A 9,552-nucleotide genomic window follows, 5' to 3' on the forward strand; every position below is an offset into this window, starting at 1 on the left:
TACGAAGGGTTATAGATCTGAGATGCACGACTTAATAATATTAATAGTCCAAATCTGTAATATAAGAGTATGTAGATCTAAATAGCAGAACTTAACAAGTCTGAGGATCTCTGGTATATTTTACTCTAATTTTTTTCTTTTACAGTAGGAAATTTCCCTACTCAAGTCCTTCCGAAAAAAGAAGTTCAAGATGTTGATGGCCGCCGTTTCCTGCAAATATCTCCACCATTTATTCATTCCAATTTGCTAAAAAAAAGCAATAATTTTTTTTAAAGAACCAGGAATTCGAACAAATTCGTTAAATTCCTCCAAAATTACTGTGAACTGCGCGCGAGTAGGAGTATGATGATAAGATCAAGCCCAAGGGAGTCTCTTCACAGGCAGATTCTCGTCGTGAAGGGATTCCCGTTCCCTTCAGCGCTCCCAACGGTTTTCCTTAAAGGTTCCTTTCACGACGGGATTCCCAGGTCATTCTCTTCAGGACGGGATTCTCTCTCCGTTCTCTTTGCGATTCCCCTCGAAGAGAAGCTGTTGGAGATAAGAGAAAATAAAAGGAATGAAAACGGGAAAAGGAATCGGAAAAGGAACGAGATGAAATGAATATGGTTGGGGATAGTGTTAGCGTGCGCTTTGCACCGTCACCCGACGCTGCCATTTGTATGGGCAGCCAAACGCTGGCGAGAGGCGCCCTCTCCATCTCCCGAGCCCACCTGCCGCCGGCGCGCGCCTCCCCCTGCGCCCGCGACCACTACCTCTCCGCTGCCGCCGCGCGCGTCCTGCGTCTCGAAGCCCCCGCCGCCGCCTCGGCTACGTACCTATGGAACAGGGTGCTCGGCCTCCTCTGCTCAGGCCGCGGCGGGTCGACCCACCTCGCGCGCAGGGTGTTCGACGCAATGCCCGAACGGGACGCCGTCTCGTACAACACCTTGATCGCCTGCCTCTCCCGCGCCGGACGCGGGCACGCGGAGCGCGCGCGCTCCTACGAGCGGATGCTCCGCGAGGACGGCGTCAGGCCCACCGGGACAACCCTCTCGGCTCTCCTTGCTCTGAGTGGCGGCGGCGGCGGCGACGCGGCTAGCCGCGGCTTTTTCCGGCAGGTGCACGCCCACGCGGTGCGGCTCGGGCTCTGCTCGAACGCATTCGTGGGGAGCGCTCTGGTGCAGGCGTACGAGCGGTGCGGGGACGCAGACGCCGTCGGCGGCGTGTTTGAGGAGATCGAAGAGCCGGACGTGGTGTGCTGGAACGTCATGATCGACGCGTGCACGCGTCGTGGAAGCGTGCGGCGTGCTGTGGAGGTGCTGTCCAGAATGTGCAGGGGCGGAGGTGTCGCTGACGGCTTCACGCTGGCGAGCATCCTGAAGGCGTGCTTCCGCAGCGAGGACCTGGGGCTTGGCATGCAGCTACACGCATGCGCGTGGAAGGTTGGCTTCGATTCAGAGACGGTAACATGCAATGCTCTCATCACGATGTACTTGAAATGTGGTGGAAGGGTGAGTTCAGCTGTCGACGTCTTTGACTGGATGTTGGAGCCAAACATAATCTCTTGGACGGCCATGATTGCTGGGTTGGTGCAGAATGGCTTTGCCATGGAAGCGGCAGGCTTTTACAAACAAATGGTGAGGGTTGGGGATAAGGAGAATGATTTCTGCTTCACTAGTGTGCTCTCTGCTTTCGGCGCCCTTGCGAGTCTGGAGCATGGCAAGATGGTGCATTGTCGCGCTGTGAAGACCGGGTTTTGCTTTGATATGATCCTTGGGAACGCCCTTCTTGACATGTACTTCAAGTGTGGCAGCTCTGCAGATGCTCAATTTGTGTTTGACACGATGTGGACATATGATGTGGTGTCGTGGACAGCTATGATTGTTGGGTATGGGCGGCATGGTGAGGCTAGAAAAGCTGTTGACTGCTTTGGAGCAATGGTTGATGGAGGGTTTAGGCCAGACGGCATCACAATTCTTGCGGTCCTTTCTGCTTGTAGCCAAGGAGGCCTTGTGGATGAAGGCCTCTCCATTTTCCACTCCATGGCTGATGAACATGGCATTGAACCACAGAGAGAGCATTATGCATGCTTGGTGTATCTGCTAGGCCATGCTGGGAGGCTAAAAGAAGCAGAAAAGCTGATCAGAAAGATGGGATTGCAACTTGACTCATTTGCATGGGAGTCACTGCTGGGTGCTTGCGGAATACATGGAGAAGTCGAGCTGGGGAAGAGGTCGGCAGGGAAGGTCATGGAGCTGGAGCCATGGAAGGATGAGCCGTTTGTCTTACTGTCGAACATGTATGCTGAGCAATGCCAATGGCGCGAAAAGGAGATGTTGAGAGAGAGGCTTAACTACAGCAATGTCAGGAAGGATGCTGCTCTCAGCTGGTTTCCAGTTTCAGAAGCAAATTAAACACCTCATGTGGTTCTGTGCGGTCACTCAATTTATGGAAAGGCGAGGAAAAACAGAGGGGATGAACTCCACGCACTTACTGAATTCACACAGAGCTAGAGCATCAGAAATCTTTAGTCAGCTCGTGAGGATTTACAGATGCAAGGGCACAAGCAGTTCACACGTGGAGAAACAGAAGCTACAATTGTCAAGGTAACTATTGCTATTACCTTCTACATATGCAAGAGTGTAACCATCATGGAAGTGACATCGATCAAGATCAAACCCCATCAGTTAACCACATAAAGAAACTTACATTCAACCCATCCTACACTTGGAGTTAGATTACACAACCACACATACATACAGGCGATGAAATGCACCTCTGGTGTGACAAAATTACGATCAAAGAAGCATTCAAAACTGCTTAATCCTATGGATTTCAACCCTGTTGTCAGGAATGCCCCCTATGTCACCTTATGCACAAAGTCTTCCCTCTCCTAGCTTCAACATTCAGGCGCCTACATGGACATATGTGCGTGCTCATTTTCACTGCAGAGCCACCGTTTCTCCGCAGCCTACATGAACGAGAGAAGGCATGCTCTGTTAGAAACCAACTCTTGTGTCTTGGAGTCCAGCGGCCAAGTTCAACATTCAGGCGCCTGTTGTTAGTCGTTGATTCAATTATACAAACATGTAACTTCATTTGGAGTTGTTGTAACAATGTAATTTTTTGATGAAAAAACTGTACATTTTAGGGTAGGTTTGGTTTAAGCCTAAGCTTGCTACTAAGTTTAGTCACGCCATATATTTTTAGCCAACTATTTGGTTGACTGCCATAAGTGTGGCAAACTATATTTTGTTAGCTCCTTGGTTCTCACATCGTACACTCATTTTTTTACTAACTTTGCCATACATGTGGTGGCTAAGAATTTGCTAGCCATATTTTTTTGTGGCAAGTCATATTTAGCTAAGCTTAGACGTTGCAAATATAGTTAGAATCCAAGCAAGCCTTTAGTAAATATATATGCTTTGTGAGGATTCGCAATTCAACTCTTATGGAAAACTCAACCGGAAGTACAGAAAACGTCTCGATCGACCAATTGAAAACCTGAAATTCTTCTGTGCAATATTCACTTCTGTATGCTAATTGAACATTGGTGAAGGTGAAACTACATGTTCAATACACGATGCTAGGAAAATATACATACCAAATGAACCAAAAAAAGGACCAACGATTGACTTACAAAATCTGACTCTGGCCAACTTGCTGCCCTGCCGCCGTCTCATGAGATGCCGTACGAGTAGTCATTGCTGCCTCGCCGCGACGACCGCTCGCCGACGTTTGTGATCCGCTGTATGGATCCGTCTCGCACGTACGCGGCGTGCGAGCTTCTGCTGGCCCCGTCCCCCGACCGCGTGCTGCCCTCGCTGTCGGCCTCCTCTTGCCTCTCCCTCACCGTGGCTAGCGCGGCCGCCGCCACCTCCTCCACCCTTGCCGCAGCCTCTTTCATGTCCGGCCGCTTTTCCAGGTCCATCTTGACGCAGTCCACCGCGACCTGCATGAGCCGCGTCATGTCCGGCAGCGCGAACTTCCACGTCGTCACGATGGCCGGGTCGAACAGGTCCCGCTCGAAGCCGTCGTCCATCGCCGACGTCGCCCACATGACGAGGTCCGTGCCGCCCTTGGCGTTGTGGAGGTACTGCGCCGGGAACTTGCCGGTGAGGAGCTCGAGGAGGACGATGCCGAGGCAGTAGACGTCGGCCTTGGCGCACACCAGGTGGCCGGCGACGCACTCGGGGGCGCGGTGCGCGAACATGGAGTGCGGGGACTGAATGTGGTTGATGAGGCCGGAGAAGCCGAAGTCGACGAGGAGCGGTTCGAAGTCCGGGGCGAGGAGGACGTTGGCTGACTTGAGGTTACCGTGGGGCACCTCGTGGCTGGCGAGCGCCGTGTGGAGGAATGCCGTGCCGCGCGCGATGCCGACGGCCACCTTGAGCCTCATCGGCCAGTCCAGCGCCGCGTAGTCCATGCCCCGGTCGCCGTGGAGGACGTAGAGCAAGCTTCCCTTGGGGATGTACTCGTAGACGAGGAGCTTCTCGTCCTTGCGGTAGTGGTAAGCCAGCGGCGGCAGCAGGTTGGCGTGGCGCATCGCGCCGAGCCGCTTCATCTCGGCTTCGAACGCGTCCTTGGTTGCCCGGTTCATGTCGCGGGCCCGCTTCACCACCACGGCCACGCCGTTGGCCATCACTGCCTTGTACGCCGACCCGAGCCCGCCGCTCCCGATCACCTCGGCCGCCGCCTTCATCAGGTCGGTCAGCCCGAACACGCCCTTACAGTCGTTCACGATGACGAGATCCCCGGCGGATCGGCTGCTGAGCTCGTCCACCTTTGCGGCAGACGCGGCCCGCCGGTGTCCAAGTCCGAGAGACGACCCTGCCCTCCTCCCGAGCCACGAGCTGCTCCGCTTCTGCGTGGTCGACGCCTGCTTGACCATGTACACGGGTGGCTTCTCCTCGAGCCCCTCCATGTCGCCTCGGGCAGAATCGAAGTTTCGGACGCGGCTGGGCTCGCTGCTGCACGCGCGCAGGGCGATGGTCATCACGACGGCCGAGACGAGCAGCGTGGCGAACACCATGATGACCCGCCTGGAGGAGTTGGCTACGGTCTGCGCGCGCTTGCACGGCTTTTCGTGGGTCGGCACGTAGCAGAGGTACTCGTTGCTGCCGAACCTGCCTGCGTCGAACTTCCGGAACGCCTCCGGGACGACGCCGTCGAGGTCGTTCCCCGAGACGTTGAACGACTTGAGCGCCGGCGGTGGCACGGCCGGGAGCTCCCCAGTGAAGGCGTTGCGATCTAGGTGGAGCTCGAGAAGGGATGTGGCCTGAACGATGGACGCCGGGATAGTTCCAGAGAGCTGGTTGCCGTTGAGCCAGAGCTTCTTGAGGTGACTGAGGTTGGAGAAGAAGTCGTCCGGGATGCTGCCGGAGAACTGGTTGCCGGAGAGGTACATGGACTTGAGCGCGGTGAGCTGGTGGAAGGCGGGGAGCGGGCCGGAGAAGTTGTTCCTGGCGAAGGAGACGGACCTGAGGCCAGGGAAGCTGGCGAGCGCGTCGACGTCGATGGTGCCGCCGAGCTGGAGGCCGTTGAGGCGGAGGCCCGTGACCATGCCGCGGGTGCACACCACGCCGTGCCACTCGTGCGAGCCGGGCGCGCAGGGGGAATTGTTTCCGTCCTTGCTGGTGATGAGCCACGACGAGAGCGACGAGGAGTTGGTGAAGGACTTCTTGAGCTGCATGAGCGCCTCGGCGTCGGTCATGTTCTGCCCGGCGGTGGCCGGGAGCGACGCCGCCACGGCAATGGCGGCGACGAGGAGGAGGAAGAAGAAGCGGTGGGGAGATGGGGCCATGGCGTGCGGGGCCCCGGGACGGGGAGGCTGCCGTGTCGGGCGCGCGTGCCTAAGGTTGGGGAGGATCGATGCGCGGGTGGTTTTGGTTTCTTGGGGCTCTGTTTCTTCGTCAGCGGGTGAGCTTGCCCGGAATAGGCAGCCGAGGATGGCGGGAAGGCGCATGCGCGCGTGTGAGGCAGGGATTTGACCAGGTAAAAAATGTGGTAAATTGTTAGCTGAGCTGCGGCGGTCGCGGCTTGCTGTTGCTGGAGGCTGAGAAAATCCGAAATGTTGGATAGCTACCTTGTGGACACGGTCTCCTCATTCGGATCATAGATCTGTGTACAATGTAATCGGTTGACTATTTAATGGAAATGATTCCGAGAGGATCAGTGTGCTGGCTCAACTCTTCTTCTCTATCCTTCTCTGATAATTCTTTATGGTATTCAGAGTCAATGTCTTATCGGTTATATCAATAGCTTAATTACATACCCGAGTCAGACCATCTTGATTCCTTCCGAAGAAGATGGTGACGGCTCTCGGCGCATCACTGTCAACCTCGAGTTCAATGATGTGATACCATGAAGATCAGCTCATTCTGAGTGCCATCCTCTCATCTTTTACTGAGTAGGTGCTTGGACATATGGTGGGAATATCGACGTCCTACGATGCATGGCATGCTCTAGAGAAGATGTTCGTGTCCAGTTCACGCACTTGGATGATGCAGATTTGGATGCAGCTCGCCATGTTCCAGAAAAAGGACATGAGCGTTACTGACTACTTCTTCAAGATGAAGCGCTTCACTGACACTCTCTCTACCATTATCAAGCCCCTCGAAGATGAAGAATTGGTCACCTACATGTTGTGTGGCCTTGGCAGCGAGTACACGCCCTGGTGACGAGCATCACTACACGTGCAGACTCGTACACTGTTAGTGATGTCTATGCACACATGTAATGTTTTGAGATGCTGCTCGAGCAGAATAACATCGATGTCCACGTATCAGCCAACAATGCTAGCACCAAACCAAGGGTGTGGTGCTAGATGCAATGGTCGTGGGCATGGCCGTGGCGGTGGCCAATCCTCTAGCAGCCGAGGTGCCGAGGACGGAACTATCAAGGAAGATCTTCAGATGTGGAGTGCTAGGTATGCCATAAACCTGAACATGATGCTCTTCGCTGCTAGTATCCCTTTGATCACATTTATCAAGCCAATGACACTACCAAGATTGATGTTGCCGGCATCAATGGACATGCAGTCGACCCCAATTGGTACATTGATACAGGCGCGACGGACCACATCACGCACGATCTGGATTGCCTAACAACCAGAAATCACTACACTGGTGGAGAATAAATCCAAGTCGCAAATTGCGCAGGTGTGTCTATTGTTCACATTGGTAATTCATTTATTATTGGTTCAAACCATCCTCGGTATCTTACATGCTCCTAAAATACACAAGCACTTGCTTTCTGTTCGTAAGCTAGTCACTGACTACAAGGCATTTGTTGAATTTCACCCAAACTCATTCTTTGATAAGGATCAAACCATGAGGGCAATTCTGTTCAAAGGAAAAATGTAAGAATGACCTCTACATGATTCCTCGTAAAAGACCCAGTCGAGCTCTTCTATCAGCCAAGGCTACCCAAGAGCAGTGACATCGACGATTGGATCATCCAACTTGTCCAATTACCCATTGAGTTTTGCGTCATAACAATATTGTTGTTGCCACAAATAATTCTTCTCCTTTGATTTGTGATGCTTGTCAATAAGGGAAAGCTCATCAGCTGCCCTTTAATCTTTCTTCTCATGTTTCCTCTTCTCCTTTATAAATTGTTCATACTGATATTTGGGGACCAACCCTCCCATCAGTAAATAATTTCAGGCATTATGTTTCTTTTGTCGATGACTACATCAAATTTTTTTGGATCTATTTTCTGCAATGCAAATATGTAGTTGAGTCTGTCTTTCTTCAATTTCAAAGGCATGTGGAGACCTTACTGGACTCTAAAATTCATGATGTTCAGTCTGATTTTTTGGGGGGGGGGGGGGGCGAATATCATAGATTCCACACCTATTTTAATCGATTAAGAATAGTGCATCATGTTTCTTGCCCTCATACACACCAGCAGAATGGTGTTGTCGAACAAAAATACTGTCACATCATTGAGACAGGTCTTACACTTCTTGCTCAAGCTCAAATACCTCTTCAATTTTGAGATGAAGCTTTCCAAACGGTATGTTAACGAAAACACCATCACATAGTTGAGACATGCCTTACACTTCTTGCTCTAGCTCAAATGCCCCTTTGATTCTGGGATGAAGATTTCCAAAGGGCGTGTTATTTGATTAACAAAATACCTAGTCGAACCATTCATCATGATACACTAGTACACAAACTTCTAAGAACCAATCCAGATTATTCTTTACTTCGTGTATTTGGTTGTGCATGTTGGCCCAACCTTCGAGCATATAATCTCATGATTCATGTACAATGTAGTAGGTTAGCTACCTTGTAGGCACGGTCTCATTCTCATTCGGATCATGCATCCATGTACATTGTAATCGGTTGTCTATTTAATGGAAATGATCCCGAGAGGATCAGTGCACTAGCTCAATTCTTTTTCCCTGTTCTTCTCTGATAATTCTTTCATGGAGGGTAAGTAGATCAATTTGAAAAGTTCATAGAGTTATTACACTTTTTTTCTAATATGGCGTCAATTAGGATGCCACAGTAGCTGAAGAAACTTGTATTTTGAAACAAAAGTAAAGTTCTCATCATTGTTTTCTTTTTTTCCTCGAACACACAAGAGGTTTGCACATCTTTGTATTAGTCACCATCGTTTCCCCTCATCGCTTATTTCCTGCTTGCCATGGATCCCTATCTTCCTTGTTCTCTTTTCATCACATGGATTCTTGATCTCACTTCTCTATTTCCTTTTTTCATCATGGCCAATTGCTACTGTGGTTTTTGCCCTCCTTTAGACTTTTTGCTTGATTAGCACAAATTCACTTGTTTTGTGTTATATGTGTTGAACTATATGAAACTTTCTTTCTACTCGAAAATTGCTACTACAATTAGTTGTAATGTGATGTTCCATGTTTTCCTTTGAAAAATTGGTTGGGGGGATCACAACCAGTCGCCAAAATTTGCAAGTAATGTCCATGTTATTTTTTGGGAAATAAATCTCCTTTTTTTATAAATAAAGTAGTTTGAATATGAGGCATAATAAATTTATCAGAAATCATTGATGTTACGTGGGTACTATGTGTATGAATTCATCTATATATGTTGTTTTTATGGTCTCATGCAATATCTCACAATATTGGATTTGAATCCAATGGTTGTTGTCTATAAGAAGGTCTATCAAAGTATATCAATTCACGTACATATGCGATACATCAATATCTATTATCTTAGTAATTGGCCAAAAAAGGAGCCCCCACATTTGCTCTCAATGGATAAAAAAATCCCACGTAAATTGTAAGAAAAAAAAGATTTACACCGTCTATTAAATGGACTCAGATTATAATCTTTATTGCCTCTTACTTTAATGGTATATATACTAATGACTTTTCATATCAAGATTAGATAAATAATCATACTAGGAACTTCAACATCGGGCTTGGACCATACATCTTGAGGTGGCAGAGCGCCCTCTCAGCTTTGTCTTTTGCCAGTATGTTAGGTAGGCAAAGGAGCAAGATGGCGAGGATGTGAAATCTAGCAATGACAAGGGGCACTAACAAAGTCGTGGATCAGCAGGGCAGGACATGAGAGTATATCAGTA

The 9,552-nt window shown here is 50.1% G+C and overlaps 2 protein-coding genes and 1 non-coding gene across 3 annotated transcripts; 2 read left to right on the top strand and 1 right to left on the bottom strand.

Annotated features, from left to right (window-relative positions):
- The first annotated feature begins 622 nt into the window (after nucleotides 1-622).
- On the top strand, nucleotides 623-3,134 carry LOC133930692 (pentatricopeptide repeat-containing protein At2g22070-like). The gene is made up of 2 exons (XM_062377401.1): nucleotides 623-2,585; nucleotides 2,931-3,134. The coding sequence occupies exon 1, from the start codon at nucleotides 660-662 to the stop codon at nucleotides 2,391-2,393; it is 1,734 nt and encodes a 577-aa protein (XP_062233385.1). The 5' UTR covers nucleotides 623-659; the 3' UTR covers nucleotides 2,394-2,585; nucleotides 2,931-3,134.
- Nucleotides 3,135-3,513: 379 nt separating this feature from the next.
- LOC133930234 (pollen receptor-like kinase 3) lies at nucleotides 3,514-5,782 on the bottom strand. The gene has a single exon (XM_062376892.1). It carries the CDS (start codon nucleotides 5,780-5,782, stop codon nucleotides 3,659-3,661), a length of 2,124 nt encoding a protein of 707 aa, XP_062232876.1. The 3' UTR covers nucleotides 3,514-3,658.
- An 808-nt stretch (nucleotides 5,783-6,590) lies between these two features.
- LOC133883785 (small nucleolar RNA Z247) lies at nucleotides 6,591-6,728 on the top strand. The gene has a single exon (XR_009902994.1). It is a non-coding gene; the product is annotated as a small nucleolar RNA Z247 (small nucleolar RNA).
- The last annotated feature ends 2,824 nt before the right edge of the window (nucleotides 6,729-9,552 follow it).

This window comes from Phragmites australis, chromosome 10 (genome assembly GCF_958298935.1).
Source record: "Phragmites australis chromosome 10, lpPhrAust1.1, whole genome shotgun sequence".
Classification (NCBI taxonomy): domain Eukaryota; kingdom Viridiplantae; phylum Streptophyta; class Magnoliopsida; order Poales; family Poaceae; genus Phragmites; species Phragmites australis.

Bases quoted from the DNA above. Each gene is read 5' to 3' on its own strand.
- LOC133930692 (XM_062377401.1), top strand. From the start codon at position 660: ATGGGCAGCCAAACGCTGGCGAGAGGCGCCCTCTCCATCTCCCGAGCC.
- LOC133930234 (XM_062376892.1), bottom strand. From the start codon at position 5,782: ATGGCCCCATCTCCCCACCGCTTCTTCTTCCTCCTCCTCGTCGCCGCC.